The sequence below is a fragment of the Lactuca virosa genome, chromosome 1 (genome assembly GCF_052849685.1).
Source record: "Lactuca virosa cultivar CGN04683 chromosome 1, Lactuca_virosa_CGN04683_v6, whole genome shotgun sequence".
NCBI lineage: Eukaryota > Viridiplantae > Streptophyta > Magnoliopsida > Asterales > Asteraceae > Lactuca > Lactuca virosa.
In genome coordinates, this window is record NC_136426.1 from 30,124,174 (window position 1) to 30,143,668 (window position 19,495).

At 32.7% G+C, this 19,495-nt stretch overlaps 1 protein-coding gene across 1 annotated transcript; it reads right to left on the minus strand.

The window, feature by feature from the left end:
- Positions 1–643: 643 nt before the first annotated feature.
- LOC145104243 (uncharacterized) lies at positions 644–2,361 on the minus strand. The gene is made up of 2 exons (XM_079041515.1): positions 1,049–2,361; positions 644–816 (listed from the first exon to the last, which is right to left on the minus strand). Exons 1-2 carry the CDS (start codon positions 2,183–2,185, stop codon positions 760–762), a joined length of 1,194 nt encoding a protein of 397 aa, XP_078897641.1. The 5' UTR covers positions 2,186–2,361; the 3' UTR covers positions 644–759.
- Positions 2,362–19,495: the final 17,134 nt, after the last annotated feature.

Genomic DNA, 19,495 nt, shown 5'->3' on the forward strand with positions numbered 1-19,495 from the left:
CTTGTTTTTTAGCTAGTTAATTTGGGTTCAAGACTCCATCTTATATGCATCTTATATCATTTACCTATAAGCTATATCTTTGTCTATTTTATAACTTCTCTAACAATTTGCTTGTACGGGAAGTGCAATATATATCTGCTTGCTTCTATAGCGTGAGTTAAAAGCGGTCTGGTCTTTTTGAGTATTCATAGGCCTATACTTTAAAGATGCATGTTGGGGATACCCTACTAGTTATTCCTTGCGGTGTGATGTTGGGGATACTATAAGGAGAAGTCTTGAAGATATATATATATATATATATATATATATATATATATATATATATATATATATATATATATATATATATATATATATATATATATATATATATATAAAGAGAGAGAGAGAGAGAGAGAGAGAGAACAAAACTAGTACTAGTATTAGTTAAAGATTAATTAATGGATATCTTCTTCGTCATCGGGACTTCAAACATTAATAAGCTAGATAGCTAAGTTGAACACAAGGACGTAAGAGATTATGAAGAAAAAGAGAGAGAAGAAATGGATTAATGATAACACAATGTTAATTATTCGTCAATGATACAGTTCAGCCCTAGAATTCATTCGTTAATTATTGTAAACAAGAATCAAAACTAGGACCTATAAACATTAGATTCAGAGAACTTCAAAGAGAGCACTGCCCATGGTCTAATATTATTATGATACAGTTGGCACCATGAGTGAGAAGATCAAATCAATAAGAACAAGTAGCACTGACCTAAGTGCTGTTGCCTTCCCATGATTTACCAATTGCTTGAAAGTCATTAGAATGATGCTGCAAAACCAATTATATGCATGGATGTTCTTTGATTAGTTTATATCAGGTATCAATCGAGGGAGTATATATATATATATATATATATATATATATATATATATATATATATATATATATATATATATATATATATATATATATATATATATATAACTACTGGTCATTGAACATGTGGCATTTCCAGTCACCTATTAATGGAGTATATTTGTTAACTGAAAAAAAGTATTACCTCATGTGCTAGACCGGCAATATTATGCTGATAATTGAGCATGTAGGACGGGCTCCAATTGCCTGTCATCATCAGTGAAGAATTATCACCAACAAATCCTTGCTTAAACTGGAAGTGAGAGCTCATTTGATCGGGTTGACCAGTGCTTTGACATTGGTTTTCTTCGAAGATGCTCCAAGAACCTAATTGGTTTACATCTTGGTCCATTGCCTGATCTAAACATGGTCTACATTTTGAATCTTGAGCAACACCGATCTTATTAATACTTCTCTTTTCGATTGTCCTCTCCCTTGCCCTTACTCTTGCCCTTTCCCTTGTTGCTTTAGCAAGAGGGTGATGAAGACCTGCACTTCTTCTAACTCCTCTAGTAATCTTTTCCTTCTGTTTTTTGCTGCTGCTTCCAGAAGTAGACTTTTCCTTATTATTTGTAGTAGGTGCTTGATCATCTCCAGTCTTTAGCATAGACTGATCAGCTGCTGTTCCAGATAGAACCTCACATTCTGAAGTAGAAGATGCACTGTAATTAGATACACCCATAAAGCTGCAGCTCCGGTCAGGAAGGAGTTCTAGAATGGCAGTTCTTGATTTTGTGAGCAACCAATCGACTGTCTTGCTGGCCTTATCAAATCCAAGCAAGTCTTGCAAACCAAACAACTTTTTAGCAACATCAAGGGACAATCTCATCCTTCGATCTCTGGGGCCTCGAGCGGTGTCAATCTTGCTATGCCGATCTCCTTTAGAATGTCTCTTCCTTGGACTGCTACTTTCAGGCTCAGCGTGAGTACTAAAGTCGTAGGGTTCATCATCTCCGTCATTCCTAGCAACCTGTCCATTGTTACTACCACACTCTCCCATGATAGATTCAACATTAGTAGTCATCTCATGAGCTAGAGTACTGATTGTATCGTGGTGGTTATGATCGTTGGAGAAATATTGTTGTTGTTGGAAGGACTCGCAGAAGCCTGCTTCATCTTCTAAAGGAATGTAATTAGGGGATGGAAGGAGGAAAGATGGAAAAGAAGATGGAGCATAATAATATTCTTGAGGGGTTTTTGAATAGTTGGTATCATTGTAGTAATTACCAAAAAAACAAGTCTTTGGTGGTTTACACCCATTGTTGTTGGAAGAGGGATGCATCTCTTATCTTTAGCCTCCAGAAACCTACGTATAGTTGTGTGAATGTAGACCGCCGAATAGTAGATCTAAAGGGGAGCTTGATAATAAAAGAGCTTGCTCTTTACAAGAAGCAATATTGTTAGAAATTAAGACAGCTCAACATAACTGTAACTTTGAGGAGTACAAAATTAAGCATAAGAAAGCATGAAGAAGAAGGTACAGAGAGAGAGAGAGAGAGAGAGAGAGAGAGAGAGAGAGAGAGACTGGCAAGCATGCTATAATAGTCATCATAGAGCTGTAGACATATATACTGATGGTGAGAGAAAGGGAGCTAGGCCCATTTTACCTATAATGTCTTAGTTATCTCATTGGTCAAGAAAGCTCAAGAGGCCATTTATTAATAATGGAGACAAGGAGCTATCTTCGTCTTTCTCTCTCTACTTTTGGGGTAAAGGTGAGCAATATTTGGTGAAGATGAAGAGAAGAGAAAAGAGTTAGTAGTTTCTTGTTAAGCTAGTGGATAGGAACCACTTCTTGTTGTGCCACTTCACGTGGTTGATAGCAGCAGGTGCCTATTGCTCTGTGTGAGAGAGAGAGAGAGTAATCCAAAAGACCTTTTACTCGGAAAGCAACCCTAGGTGCCTTGACCATTAAAACTTGCATGCTTTCCAGGCCAGTCTTCTTTCACCATGAGTATTGTTTGTAAGGAAGGGGAAGGGGGGGTCCGGACGAAGCGAGATAGACTGCAGGGCTGGTGGTGGTCCGGTGGTTAGGGGGTGGTGAGATGGAAGGAAGCTTAGGGAGTTAGGGTTGCTTTTCTTAGTCAATCTCAGCTGTTTTGTGGAAACTAGCTGAGTGCGTGACACGAAGAAGACAAAAGAAAATTACTATTCCAAAAAACTTAAACTTTATGAAAAATTAACTACTTACATACATTTTTTGAGATATGTGTTTCTTACCATAATTTCGTTAGCATATATATATATATATATATATATATATATATATATATATATATATATATATATATATATATATATATATATATATATATATAGAGAGAGAGAGAGAGAGAGAGAGATGTTTGCATCATTATAAATGTAGATGTAATTGTTTTTGTGTTTTTTATTATTCCAAATGACGAGTTAGAAATATAAGCTATAATTTTCCAACTAAAATTTGATTTTGTGTGTTTGATAAGCAGAGGATATTAAGTTTGGTTATCACGACTGTTTATTATTTGAATTTAAAAAAGTATATAGCAAAACTTTTACCATTGGTGTATGAATTTCCATTATTCTTGAAAAAAGGTAAAATTCTAGTTAGAGGCCATGTTCTATTCATCTGTAGCTCTCCTATGCAAGAAAACTCTTCTTTTGACTTGTCTGCCCTCATGTCACTTTCACCAAAAAGATCCAGTATCAATCTCTCTCCCCCACAGGACACACAAAGACCTATATACACTACAGGGAAGTTATTTGGTCACTGTAACCATCACATGATTAAGCATCATCAGTTTAAATTCTTAATGCATCCTAAAGTTGATGTATTTTCAAGTTGAGCTCGTGCTTTTGATTTCTGCAGGGAAATGATGAATTGAGCATTTACGTTAAGCTTTTTCTTGTCTACATCATGGTTGCATAGCTAATTTCATCCTCGGAACCATCTAGTCCTTCCTTACCAAAAACATGGTATGGTTCAATCAATGAATCTTAAAAGATCTAGGAATTTCATAGTAATTTTAAATTGGAAAAGTGCACTGTCTATCTAAAATAATTTCGCAATTTGATTACAACACCGTCAAAAGAAAGGCTTACTAGTCCAAACTATATGAACTAGATGCGCAATTTGAAGATGACATTTCGCTATGAGAATAAAGAGTATGTTCTCGATAGCCATGTTCCCGAAATTGACACTACGACTGATACTCCTGACGAAATTGTTGAATGAAAACAACATGTTAATGATTGCAACCATGGCACCTGATCTGCAAAAGTCATATGAGAACTATTGGCCCAATGAAATGAACTTGGCTCTTGTTCAAATGTTCCACAAGACAGCAAGGCAAGGGTGTTATGAAGTCGTTAAGGTCCTAATGGCATGCAAGCTTAAAGAAGAGGAATTTGTGTATGCTAATGTGCAAAAGATGAAGAGCCACGTGGAAAGAATGGAAAAGCTCAATGTGAATTTCGACAAAGAGTTTACCATTGATACGGTTCTCAACTCCTTTCCAAATAGTTATGATGAGTTTATCCTAACTTATCATTTTACCAACTCGGAAACGACATTGATTGAGCTACATAGTCTGTTACTAACTGCTAAAGTTGGAATGAAGAAGTCTCATCCCAACAATACTGCAACTGTCCTTATCCTGGCCATTCATTAAGGAAAAGGAAAGAAACAGAAGGTTGTTTCCCAACCCAAATGGAAAGGGAAAGCTCACAATGGAGAGTCTAGTGGTGGGTCAAAGGGAAAAGTCAACTTTGATGCTCCTCCCTTTCGGTGATCCGAAAGAGGCAGTATGCTTTCACTTTGGCCATAAGGGACATTGGAAGAGAAGCTACCCTAAGTACTTACAAGAAGTGAGAGACGCAAAGGGCAAGGTATCTGGCTCTACATCTGGTATTTACTCTATAGAAATAAATAACACTCAAATTTCAAATTCTTGGATCCATGATACACGATGTGGTTTCCATATTTGTTTTGATATGCATGGACTAAGGGAAAATGAAAGGCTTGAGCATGGAAAGTTGAACCTGGTCATGGGGAATAAACGTATTTCGACTGTTACCAGGATTGGGACTTATAAGTTTATGTTTGATAGTAGTGTTAGGTTGATTTACATAATTGTGGTTATTCATAAGAAATACAAGAAACATAAATTATTTTCACACTTTATTTAGACAAGGTTGTCATTATGTGTTTGACAATAATGATGGTGATATTTTGGTTTATAAAAAGTATTTTTTGTTTTATTTTCAAAGTTTATCCTTGTAATTGCATGTATGAAACTGTTGTGTATGTGAATGGTCTCTACAATAGTGTATTTAGTATTGATTCTTCTAGTGGTTTAGACAAGACAGGCTTATCGCATTGTCGTCTTGGCATATAAACAAGAAACGCATCACCCAACTCCAAAAGGATGGAGTTTTAGAATCATTTGAATAAAAGTCAGATGATGAATGCAAGTATTGTCTATTAAGCAAGATGACTAAGTCACTTTTCACATGAACTTGTGAAAGAGGTAAAGGACTATTAGACCTCATTCATACTGATGTATGTAGTCCTTTTCAAGTCCGCAACAAGGGATGATAATCACGACTACGTAACATTTACTAATGATTATAGTAGATATGGTTATATCTATTTAATCAAGCATAAATTGGAAGCTTTGAAAAGTTCAAAGAGTTAAAGCATGAAGTAGAGAATCAACTGGGTTAGAAGATAAATATGCTCCGATCTGATAGAGGTGGAAAATATCATAGTATCGAGTTTAACGACTATCTTATGGAATGTGGAATAGTTTCACAATTAATCCCTCCTAGGACACCACAACTTAATGGTGTAGCCGAGAGGCGAAATCGAACATTGTTTGACATGGTTCGTTCCATGATGAGTTGAGTTTCGCTCCATATTTCTATATGGGGGCATGGTTTAGAGACTGTCACCCACGTCCTTAATCTTGTTCCTACCAAGAAGGTTGTCAAAACACCTCATGAAATGTGGAGTGGGAAACCTCCCTCACTCGCACATATCAGTATTTGGGGTTGTGAGCCTCTCGTTAGACGCGATACCCACGACAAATTGGAACCCAGAGTCGAGAGGTGTATTTTCATTAGCTACCTACAAAAGTCGTTTGGATACTTGTTATACAAACCTGTTGATAACGTGGTCTTTGTAGCTTAAAGAGGAGTCTTTCGTGAGAAGGAGCTCATATCCAAAGAGGACAGTGGGAGTACGATTGATCTTGAAGAAATTCAAGAATCATCCAATAAAGAAACCTTAGTAAAAACTATCACTCAAACTGTGGATGAAATCCAGATTGACCTATTGAAAATTTGTTTCCTCTTCATCGATGCGGTAGAGTTAGTATGCCACCCACATTTTATGGTTTCCATATAGCTGCAGATGGGGACACGTTTATTAGTGATAATAGACTGGTAAATCTGGAAGAGCCAGCTAACTACAAGGAAACGATGGTAGTCCCTAAGGTTGCTAAGTGGAAAAATGCAATGGATAGCGAGATCTAATCTAAGTATGATAACCAAGTGTGGACTTTGGTTGATCATACACCCGGTCGAAAGATAGTGGGTTGTAAATGGATCTTTAAGAAGAAGAACAACATGGATGGAAATGTACATAAGTTCAAGGCCAGACTTGTTGTGAAGGGATTTACTCAAACCCAAGGGGTTGACTATGATGAGACCTTTTCACCAGTTGTCAAGATCAATTCGATTCGGGTAGTGCTTTCCATAGCTGCCTTTCATGATTATGAAGTATGGAAAATGGATATTAAAATCTCCTTCCTTAGCGGGAGGCTGACTGAGGATGTTTACATGGCTCATCCAGAAGGTTTTGAACGTGCCAAATACCCTAATAACGTGGGAAAGCTTAAGAAGTCTATCTATGGACTTAAACAAGAATCTCGTAGCTAGAATATTTGCTTTCATGAAAAGTTCAAGGAGTTTGGATTTTCTAGAAGTGAGGATGAGTCTTGTGTGTATGTCAAAGCTAGTGCGAGAGTAGTATCCTTTCTAGTTTTGTATGTTGATGATATACTACTTATAGTAAACAATGTTCCAACTTTTCAAGAAGTGAAATTGTAACACCCTGTTTCAGATCGTTTCCATTTCGGGGTGGTAATCAAGGATTAGGTATTAGCAGGCTTAGGATCCGTGAAGAAGTTAGTTTTGGGCTTATTTGGAGGTGGGTGATGTAAATTGGATGATCCGGGTATTCGGTTTACGTTTTGGAGTTAAAGGGCATTTTGGAAATTTTTCAGATCGATCTTCTATGGAAAATAGATGATTGTTCGGGATATGGTAAGGCGGGTACAAATTTATTAAAGCATAGAGTTCTCGTTACATTTTCGCGGATATAAGGATCGTTGGAATCGGATTTGTATCGAAGAAGTTATGGACTTCAAAATGTGTAAGTTTGAAGGGAAGTCCGAGTACGCGGGGCGTATAGGTGCGAAGGTGGTACGCAAGGCGTAGTTAAGGGTACGCGTAGCGTACTACGAAGGTTGTATCGGGGGTACGGGACCTCGTACTGTCACACCCCGCTAAAGCGGAAACACGAGGCGTGGCAGTATAAAGGGTTTCATAGCAAAAGTTAAAAGACAACATAACCATAGTATTAAAAATCATTACAATTTTACAATGGGTTTGAACAACTTTTAAAAGAAATTACAATGTAAATTGAAATACAACACATGCGAATGCTCCTAAAAGTGAAGTGTCCCTAAGTGCCACTTACTCGATGATTCCTGAAAAAGCATGTAAAACGAGCGTCAACTATAAAAATAGTTGGTGAATACTCACAGATAAACAAAATAATATTGGTTCCATGAATTGAAATCAAAGTTTTGATAAAAGTTTCCAATAATAAAAGTATATTGTTAAAATGAGTAAATAAGTTTGTAAAAACAAAGTTCTTTGTCATGATGAGAGATAAAGTATGTTGCCCAAATAAGATGCAACATTCATATTCTCATGGAAGATAAAGTTCGTTACTCAAACGAGTAAACAAGTTTCATTGCTAAAATGAGCAATCAATTTCGTTGCTACAAGGAGCAAACAATTTCATTGCTAAAACATGTATATAAGTTTTCAGTAATAAAAGTTTGTTGTTGTAATGAGAAACAAAGTTCATTGCTATAATTAATAACAAGTTTATTGCTATAACGAGAAACGAGTTTGTATGTGTATGAGCAAACAATGAGTCTCAACCAAACCTATGACTGAAGCCCTATCAAGATCTATGCTTATCGTTCCATAGATGAATATGGTATCATGCACTCCAACAATAGGGCGAGTGAGGAGTTGTCAATTCCTAATAGCGGTATCCATAATGACCATTGGCTCAAAGAGTTAATGGTTAGAGATAAGGGAAGGGCCTTAGTACGATAAGTTCTCATGTTCCGTGTTGCATAGACATACATAGAGAGACATAGCAATAAAATAGCAATCATGTTTGATACAAATCAATTTAAATACAACATTCAAATAATAGTTTTTCGGGACATGCTTTTCCACCCCAAAACATAAAAACTGAAAATAGGGGAGTGCGTGAATACTCACAATGCATTTAGATGATGCAAATGGTGCATTGAACTACGTTCCACGTGTACCACTACCGATTCCTACAATAATGGTATTCGCTAGTGAGTCTCTAATCGGAATCTAACACTAGTATACTTACTACTACAATAGAATTATGTCAATAATGTGTCAAAATTTAATATTGATAAGTTACAAACATTTTTCTGTGGAAATTAAGTTTCAAAGAATCAATTGTTATATAACAATTTAAGTGGAAAATTTCCATTATTGAAATGTTAATATTTAACATTTTGGAGGTGTTCCAATGATTAAATATTCAAAACTAAATCAATTTAGTTCTAAACTTTCCCAAACTTTGCATTTAAGTTTTAATTGAAGTCAAAGACCTTAAGATTATTTTTCTTGAATTTTTGATTTGTCTGACTATTTTTCACGATTTTAGTTTCTTGAATAACCATAAAATCATGAAAAATACTAAACAGTTAATAAAAATTACCAAACTTCAGATTTTGGTTCTAAATGTACTAAAAGACTTCTGGATAAAATTTCATGGATTATGAATATGTATAACCATTTTTCACATATTTAATTCTCTAAATAGATACAAATTCATGAAATATAGAAATCAGTTATGAAAATACCCCAAACTTTTTATAACAATGTCATTACACATACTTAAGCTGGGAAAATTATAAAAAGGGGTTTCTAAACTGTTTAACCCAATTTTATGATTTTTATGCATTTATTCTAATAAAAATGGGGATAAATAGAAAACAGTTTCCAAAATTATCCAAACTTTATGTGATATTGTTATTAAACATTCTTAAGTTGGGAAAAATATAAAAATTGATTTCTAAACTGTTTATCCCAATTTTATGATTTTTGAGCATTTATTCTAATAAAAATTGAAATAAATAGAAAACAGTTTCCAAAATTGCCCAAAATTTTTGTAACACTTTTATTATACATGTAGAAGCTGTAAAAAATATAAAATATATTTTTGAATTAGTCTTTCTATTTTTCTTTGTTTTATCCTCTTAAATAATCATTAAATGGAGAATAATTATTAAACAGTTAAAGTAAATTACCAAAATTTTTGTACACTTCATTTACAGAGTAAATAATCTGGGAAAAATACCAAATGTGGTTTTTATATACTGAAATCCGATTTCGTGTATTTAAGTGTATTTAATCTTAGAAAATAGGAGAAAAATAGTATACAGAAGAGAAAAATCATCAAAAATTGTATGTAGCCTCCTAATGTACTAAAAAGTGTTCTGGTAAATTTTCATGAATTTTGGGTGAGCATAACTATTTTTTCTATTTTTAGGCCATTATAAATACAAAAATCGGGGAAAAATAGGAATGCATTATGAAAAATTCTGAAAATATTTTTCTGAGTCTTATACCTCTGGTAGTAACTGCGAAAATTGTTATATATCATTTTAAGATTTTCTAAAGTGCTTTTATGATTTATTGGAGCCAAACAAAAAGAAAATTCAAAACCATATTAAACACTAGTAAAAATCGATGAAACTTAATGAGGGATCATTATTTATCATAGGGGTCATCCACGAATTTAACTAGGATTTATAGACCCCAGAAAGTATTTTATATGATTTATTGCCCTATTTTCTTGCATTAATTATAGTAATTCGAGATAAATGAATTATCTTCTGGAAATTTACAGAGCATCTTATTTTGTTGATGGGAATCTGGGAAAAATCGGATTTGGTCAGAAAAGGAGTTTTAGATATTTATTTGGAAATAAATCCTTCATGAACATATTTGAAAGTTTTTAACAACATACTTTGATCATCAAGCATCTAAGCTTGAAGATCATCACATGCATATTGGTTTGAAGACCATTCATGAGTTTGAAATGTTCAAAAATCGTTTTTGATAGAAAACTTTGGATGCATGTGGTGTTTTTCACCCAAAACTTGTAGAAAAAGTGCATTATGTTGATTTTGACTTAGGTTTTGGTCCTTGGATTTCACCATTTACAACATGCATGTTGTTTTTGGGTGAAATCCTACCACCATCATCATCAAAACCGTGAGTTTGAGCAAGTGTTCATGATTTTACCATAAAAGGGAGTATAAGAAGGAGAAAGTGTAAGAAAGACCTTCAAAACTAGAGAGAAAAGTGAAGGAAAGTAAAGGATTTTTGTGTCTACCTTTAAGAATAACATCAAATGATGAAGCTTTTGTGCTTGAGAAGTGTTCTTGGCTGTATAATTTTTGTGAGTTTAGAGAGAGATTTGAGAGAAATGAGTGGAGTGGGTGTTGGAGTGTGAGAGAGAGTGAAGATGGGAAGATGGAGTGTGAGGGTGAAGTGAATGATTAAAAATTTTGGGAAGAGGGTGCCTAGGAAAGAGGGGGGACGAATTTTGATGAGGAGAGAGGTTCCCTCACTCTTCCATTTTTATAAAATTCTAATTATTTTATAAAAACACCAAATTTTTATAAAATATGCACTTTAATATAGTTTTTACTCATAAAATATTGATTTTTGACTTATAAATTAAGGGTAAATGTTAATGACTTAAATTTTTATTTCCTTGATTATATTTCCTTGAATTTAATTATTTTAAGATAATATTATAAGTTTCATAACTAATTTTATAAAATTCTTGATGTTAAACTTTATAAAATTTCGGTTTTAGGGCTTTTAGGGTTTTGGAGTTTAATAAACTTTGAATATCAAAATAAATTGAATATTTGAGACTTCAAATTATTTTTGGGTTTTCTAACTCTTATTCAAGTTAGAAATAATGCTTCTAATTTATTTTTACCGGTTTATTGGCACTCTATGTAGTGATTCCGAGATTCAAGCGAAATTGAGGAATCAAGTATACTAGTCCTAGTCTTTGACTTTGACTTAAGTTTCTATGAGACTTTGACCTAATTTCTACTACTAGGTCAAGTGCATGATGTGTGTATATAATTCATGAAAAGGTGTTCGAGTCAAAGAATGACCCGAATATGGATAGTCTCTACAGTTAAGTAGTTATAGAATTCACATATCAATGTGAAATCTATGCACACTATCCATTGATTCTAATTGTTTCCAAGTTTCTAGTAGGTTATAACTTAGCTTCTAGTTACTAAGTCTAGTATGTGTAGTGCCTATATGTGCAACTAAGTTTAGTCAAATCTAAAACCGACTCGAATTTTGACGACTGTCACAGTCTCCCCCGGTTGAAAGAATTTTGTCCCGAAATTAAATTCGTGACGTATTCTATTAGAACTCAGCCGAATACAATTGTATCGTTCGGGAGGTGGTGACTTGAAGTGTTCTTTGATTATTTTGGGTTTATTTCCTCAAAGGAAGAGCCCAATTCTTTAGCTATAGTCAAGTTAGTGTTTCCTTAATTCGAGTTCTTTCGTTTAGATTATGGAAAATTTGGGTCATGGAATCATGATCCAACCATAGCGACCTATTCGAAAAAGATCATCTAGTTAGATATTATCTGAATTAAGAGAGCGGTAGAAGTTTTGCTGAAGCACCAACTGCACTGAGCGTTAAATCCGCATTGATGCTTAAGTCGCATTCTAAATTAGCACTAAGTGTAAATTCGCCGCCTAGTAAAGAAGAGATTAGGAACAATTTGATCACTTCCGGGTTAGCTATTACCTCTGGAAAAGATATATTTCGAAATAAGAAGGGGTAGCACGAATGAAAGGGAAGCGATCGAGGGTAAGTTCCTAAAAATACGTACTAAGGGTAGGCAACGAAGTTTTGGTACATCTCAAATGTAAAGGCTATTTAAGTGTCGTCCACAAAATAAATTACGAAATGATTGAAGATCTCCGAGGCTATAATTACTACTACGGTTACTCTTACAATAATAGAACTATATTCGAAGAGTATATATAATTAGAGAGTTATTGTTTCTAATGAAGGCGGTGAAAGTTTATGATAAATTAAATCACATTGTGTAGATAGCATTTTAAGTGCTTAGAAGTGATAAAAATCTCACTGTTATCAAAATGTGTGTTTATAAATGATAATTAATCTCACTATTATCAAAATGTGTAATAATTCCAAGATAATGAAGATACATGTGTGGCGATCCAACAAAGTAGTGAAATAATATAAAGATTAATTAAGGTTAAAGGTTTAAGACGTCATTAAAGGAATTTGTATAGAAATATTTGTATTAAACTTTTGAGAAATTGTCCAATTGTCAAAGACAGTACAAATTCAAGTTTACGAGGAGTCAGAATACTTATGAAAACAAGTTTGAGAGTTTAGGAACTCACTGAAAATTGCAAAGTAAAATACTATTTTAAGAAAGGTGTAAAAATATCGATCATTGAAAATAGTGCATTCATAGTCTAGTGTTTCTATAAAAACAATCATTTAGAGAATAGATAATCGTAAAATACAAAACTTTTGATGTATTTAAAGAAAAGAAGAACATAAGGAAACATATCCTTCACATATAATTTTCGAATATAGAAAAATGATAAGCATAAGAGTATTCATCTTGTGTATTACTTATAAGGAAAAATACAATGAAACTTGCATTTTAAATCAAGTTTCCGAATTTAGAACGAAAGAGTAAATGTAAATAAGGATCACTTGTTTATAGTAGATTTCAAAATAAAAACAAGATGTATATGATGAAAGGCGTAATTGAATATATTAAAGTTGACTAAAATTAAAGTATGCCTCATGACTATACATGTATTAATCGCTCAAAATGAAAGGGTAGACTTCTAGTTTGTATGTGTACGAACATGATACCAGGAGAAGCAAAATAGACAGAAACAAAGTTAGACGATGTATTATGTTACTATTATGGCCGTGCGAGATCTAAAATCAGAAGGAGATCGAGAAATCAAGTGTCGGGGAAAGAAAAAGAAGGTAGCAGCGATGATTGCTATTGTTAAAATTTTAAGATCAATAATTATATGTAGATTTAAAACTTAGGTTGAGATATATTTCAAACTTAAATATTTGATGTATATTGATGGTTACATAGAAATGATCGAAGTTTTAAAGTGTTTGCTAAAAATTCATGAGTTATCTATTAAATTAAAATCCATTTGTGAAAAAGAAGAAGCACTACAATTGGTAATTGAAAATCTGATAGTGTTGACCTTTTAGACTAGAGTCCAACAATGGTTAAAACGGATAAGGTAAAGACTTAACATATTTAGATGAATAATTGTGCATTGTCGAAAGTGCATCACTGGAAGTTTAAAAGTGAACACTAAGTTTTGCAATGCTTTAAATTTTAGAAACTTTACAAAGTATAAAAGTAATTTGAAATAAAATAAATAAATGAGGTATGTTGGAAATGTAGGAATTAGAGATTTCTTATAAACATGTTTGAATTAGAAAGTTGTAAAAATACCATGTTGGGTTTCAGGAAAACACATTTAAGTAAAGTAAAATGCCTAAATGAGAAAGTGGTCAAAAGAGCCAAAACAAACTCGTTTGAAAGATCCGATGAAGCTTTTACACGTAATATGAACTTCAATGTCATATGTCTAAGTTTTATAGCATAGAATTTAAACACTTTTATAAAATAAAATGTTTCTAAGTTTTTCGAAAACGTGTCAAAATGGTAATCAAGGTTTAAAATGGTTTATATGCCCTTAAAAGCACATCTATCCATTGAAATGGATTGAAATGAAATTGAAATAGCAATGTTAAAACCAATATTGGTTAAATTGAGTTTTGAAGAAAAGTGTTAAACTAAAGCAAGTTGTCAAAAGATTTTTTTTTTTTTAGGCGAGAATATGGCTTACATTGTTAGGAAATGTCTACTAAGTTGACTGAAGTGGTTATAAAATATTTTATCGATGATAAATAAAACCGATGAAGCGAAATAATTTTTCGATGGAAGATTAAGAAGTAAGGAGAAAGTATGTTAGTGTAGTTGATCGTACCTAAATACTAAGGCGAGTATAAGGGGAGTACCGATGTCTTTTTCCCCAAGATAAAGGACAAGAAAAATTGTTTGAAAAACATTTTATGGTGTCAATGCAGTCGACGACCTTTTATAGAGGTCAAAGGGATATCCTATGTTAAGTTTTAACCTCGAGGTGGAAACAACCTAGAGCTAAATCGTAGCGTAGAAATAAGATCTCACATATAGGTTAAACCTCTGTGTCTCCTTGTGAGTCAAATCCGGAATGCCCGCCAATGGTATCCAAGTGATTACTTAGTGGCGAATCATCTACCTCCTTACGTGATGCTCCAATTATCATTCGTGTCGGTATCGAAAAGCTTTTTCCTAGTTGTAACTCTAGTACGAAGACGATGAAGAGGTATTGAGGAATAATTGGTATATGTTTCGACTTATGATTATTACTAGTGTATATCTAGCTACTAACCTTATATCTAAAGTCAATAGCTACTGAGGAATACCCTTTCGTAGTACTATGTGCATTGCTCCTAGAGTGGCTAGTGATATACCCTAAGTGGTTAACCTATCACTTGATAAGGGACATGAATATTTCTAAATAAAGGCATTTTTATAAAAGTGCACTTAGTTTCTAAGTGTATCTAGATGAATGCCTATAATATGCAATGCCCGTACGCACACCGAAAAATTTTCTTTTTCAAAAGTTTAAGTTGAAAATTGTTTTGAACATAATTCTACTATAACCGTTTCAAGCCTCGCATTAAGTTTCCTTAATTAAGCATAGTTGGTCAGGCTATACTTAGTTAAAGTCCAATAATGCGTACTCGAATTAGTTATACTAGTAGTATGTTCGTTATTTTAAAAACATTTTGAATTTTTTTTGGCTATAGTTGTGGTTCTCCAAAGGAAAACCGGTATTCTCTATAACCTTCGGCTCTGATACCATTTTCTGTCACACCCCGCTAAAGCGGAAATACGAGGCGTGGCAGTATAAAGGGTTTCATAGCAAAAGTTAAAAGACAACATAACCATAGTATTAAAAATCATTACAATTTTACAATGGGTTTGAACAACTTTTAAAAGAAATTACAATGTAAATTGAAATACAACACATGCGAATGCTCCTAAAAGTGAAGTGTCCCTAAGTGCCACTTACTCGATGATTCCTGAAAAAGCATGTAAAACGAGCGTCAACTATAAAAATAGTTGGTGAATACTCACAGATAAACAAAATAATATTGGTTCCATGAATTGAAATCAAAGTTTTGATAAAAGTTTCCAATAATAAAAGTATATTGTTAAAATGAGTAAATAAGTTTGTAAAAACAAAGTTCTTTGTCATGATGAGAGATAAAGTATGTTGCCCAAATAAGATGCAACATTCATATTCTCATGGAAGATAAAGTTCGTTACTCAAACGAGTAAACAAGTTTCATTGCTAAAATGAGCAATCAATTTCGTTGCTACAAGGAGCAAACAATTTCATTGCTAAAACATGTATATAAGTTTTCAGTAATAAAAGTTTGTTGTTGTAATGAGAAACAAAGTTCATTGCTATAATTAATAACAAGTTTATTGCTATAACGAGAAACGAGTTTGTATGTGTATGAGCAAACAATGAGTCTCAACCAAACCTATGACTGAAGCCCTATCAAGATCTATGCTTATCGTTCCATAGATGAATATGGTATCATGCACTCCAACAATAGGGCGAGTGAGGAGTTGTCAATTCCTAATAGCGGTATCCATAATGACCATTGGCTCAAAGAGTTAATGGTTAGAGATAAGGGAAGGGCCTTAGTACGATAAGTTCTCATGTTCCGTGTTGCATAGACATACATAGAGAGACATAGCAATAAAATAGCAATCATGTTTGATACAAATCAATTTAAATACAACATTCAAATAATAGTTTTTCGGGACATGCTTTTCCACCCCAAAACATACCAACTGAAAATAGGGGAGTGCGTGAATACTCACAATGCATTTAGATGATGCAAATGGTGCATTGAACTACGTTCCACGTGTACCACTACCGATTCCTACAATAATGGTATTCGCTAGTGAGTCTCTAATCGGAATCTAACACTAGTATACTTACTACTACAATAGAATTATGTCAATAATGTGTCAAAATTTAATATTGATAAGTTACAAACATTTTTCTGTGGAAATTAAGTTTCAAAGAATCAATTGTTATATAACAATTTAAGTGGAAAATTTCCATTATTGAAATGTTAATATTTAACATTTTGGAGGTGTTCCAATGATTAAATATTCAAAACTAAATCAATTTAGTTCTAAACTTTCCCAAACTTTGCATTTAAGTTTTAATTGAAGTCAAAGACCTTAAGATTATTTTTCTTGAATTTTTGATTTGTCTGACTATTTTTCACGATTTTAGTTTCTTGAATAACCATAAAATCATGAAAAATACTAAACAGTTAATAAAAATTACCAAACTTCAGATTTTGGTTCTAAATGTACTAAAAGACTTCTGGATAAAATTTCATGGATTATGAATATGTATAACCATTTTTCACATATTTAATTCTCTAAATAGATACAAATTCATGAAATATAGAAATCAGTTATGAAAATACCCCAAACTTTTTATAACAATGTCATTACACATACTTAAGCTGCGAAAAATATAAAAAGGGGTTTCTAAACTGTTTAACCCAATTTTATGATTTTTATGCATTTATTCTAATAAAAATGGGGATAAATAGAAAACAGTTTCCAAAATTACCCAAACTTTATGTGATATTGTTATTAAACATTCTTAAGTTGGGAAAAATATAAAAATTGATTTCTAAACTGTTTAACCCAATTTTATGATTTTTGAGCATTTATTCTAATAAAAATTGAAATAAATAGAAAACAATTTCCAAAATTGCCCAAAATTTTTGTAACACTTTTATTATACATGTAGAAGCTGTAAAAAATATAAAATATATTTTTGAATTAGTCTTTCTATTTTTCTTTGTTTTATCCTCTTAAATAATCATTAAATGGAGAATAATTATTAAACAGTTAAAGTAAATTACCAAAATTTTTGTACACTTCATTTACAGAGTAAATAATCTGGGAAAAATACCAAATGTGGTTTTTATATACTGAAATCCGATTTTGTGTATTTAAGTGTATTTAATCTTAGAAAATAGGAGAAAAATAGTATACAGAAGAGAAAAATCATCAAAAATTGTATGTAGCCTCCTAATGTACTAAAAAGTGTTCTGGTAAATTTTCATGAATTTTGGGTGAGCATAACTATTTTTTCTATTTTTAGGCCATTATAAATACAAAAATCGGGGAAAAATAGGAATGCATTATGAAAAATTCTAAAAATATTTTTCTGAGTCTTATACCTCTGGTAGTAACTGCGAAAATTGTTATATATCATTTTAAGATTTTCTAAAGTGCTTTTATGATTTATTGGAGCCAAACAAAAAGAAAATTCAAAACCATATTAAACACTAGTAAAAATCGATGAAAATTAATGAGGGATCATTATTTATCATAGGGGTCATCCACGAATTTAACTAGGATTTATAGACCCCAGAAAGTATTTTATATGATTTATTGCCCTATTTTCTTGCATTAATTATAGTAATTCGAGATAAATGAATTATCTTCTGGAAATTTACAGAGCATCTTATTTTGTTGATGGGAATCTGGGAAAAATCGGATTTGGTCAGAAAAGGAGTTTTAGATATTTATTTGGAAATAAATCCTTCATGAACATATTTGAAAGTTTTTAACAACATACTTTGATCATCAAGCATCTAAGCTTGAAGATCATCACATGCATATTGGTTTGAAGACCATTCATGAGTTTGAAATGTTCAAAAATCGTTTTTGATAGAAAACTTTGGATGCATGTGGTGTTTTTCACCCAAAACTTGTAGAAAAGGTGCATTATGTTGATTTTGACTTAGGTTTTGGTCCTTGGATTTCACCATTTACAACATGCATGTTGTTTTTGGGTGAAATCCTACCACCATCATCATCAAAACCGTGAGTTTGAGCAAGTGTTCATGATTTTACCATAGAATGGAGTATAAGAAGGAGAAAGTGTAAGAAAGACCTTCAAAACTAAAGAGAAAAGTGAAGGAAAGTAAAGGATTTTCGTGTCTACCTTTAAGAATAACATCAAATGATGAAGATTTTGTGCTTGAGAAGTGTTCTTGGCTGTATAATTTTCGTGAGTTTAGAGAGAGATTTGAGAGAAATGAGTGGAGTGGGTGTTGGAGTGTGAGAGAGAGTGAAGAGGGGAAGATGGAGTGTGAGGGTGAAGTGAATGATTAAAAATTTTGGGAAGAGGGTGCCTAGGAAAGAGGGGGGACGAATTTTGATGAGGAGAGAGGTTCCCTCACTCTTCCATTTTTATAAAATTCTAATTATTTTATAAAAACACCAAATTTTTATAAAATATGCACCTTAATATAGTTTTTACTCATAAAATATTGATTTTTGACTTATAAATTAAGGGTAAATGTTAATGACTTAAATTTTTATTTCCTTGATTATATTTCCTTGAATTTAATTATTTTAAGATAATATTATAAGTTTCATAACTAATTTTATAAAATTCTTGATGTTAAACTTTGTAAAATTTCGGTTTTAGGGCTTTTAGGGTTTTGGAGTTTAATAAACTTTGAATATCAAAATAAATTGAATATTTGAGACTTCAAATTATTTTTGGGTTTTCTAACTCTTATTCAAGTTAGAAATAATGCTTCTAATTTATTTTTACCGGTTTATTGGCACTCTATGTAGTGATTCCGAGATTCAAGCGAAATTGAGGAATCAAGTATACTAGTCCTAGTCTTTGACTTTGACTTAAGTTTCTATGAGACTTTGACCTAATTTCTACTATTAGGTCAAGTGCATGATGTGTGTATATGATTCATGAAAAGGTGTTCGAGTCAAAGAATGACCCGAATATGGATAGTCTCTACAGTTAAGTAGTTATAGAATTCACATATCAATGTGAAATCTATGCACACTATCCATTGATTCTAATTGTTTCCAAGTTTCTAGTAGGTTATAACTTAGCTTCTAGTTACTAAGTCTAGTATGTGTAGTGCCTATATGTGCAACTAAGTTTAGTCAAATCTAAAACCGACTCGAATTTTGACGACCGTCACACGTACCCTG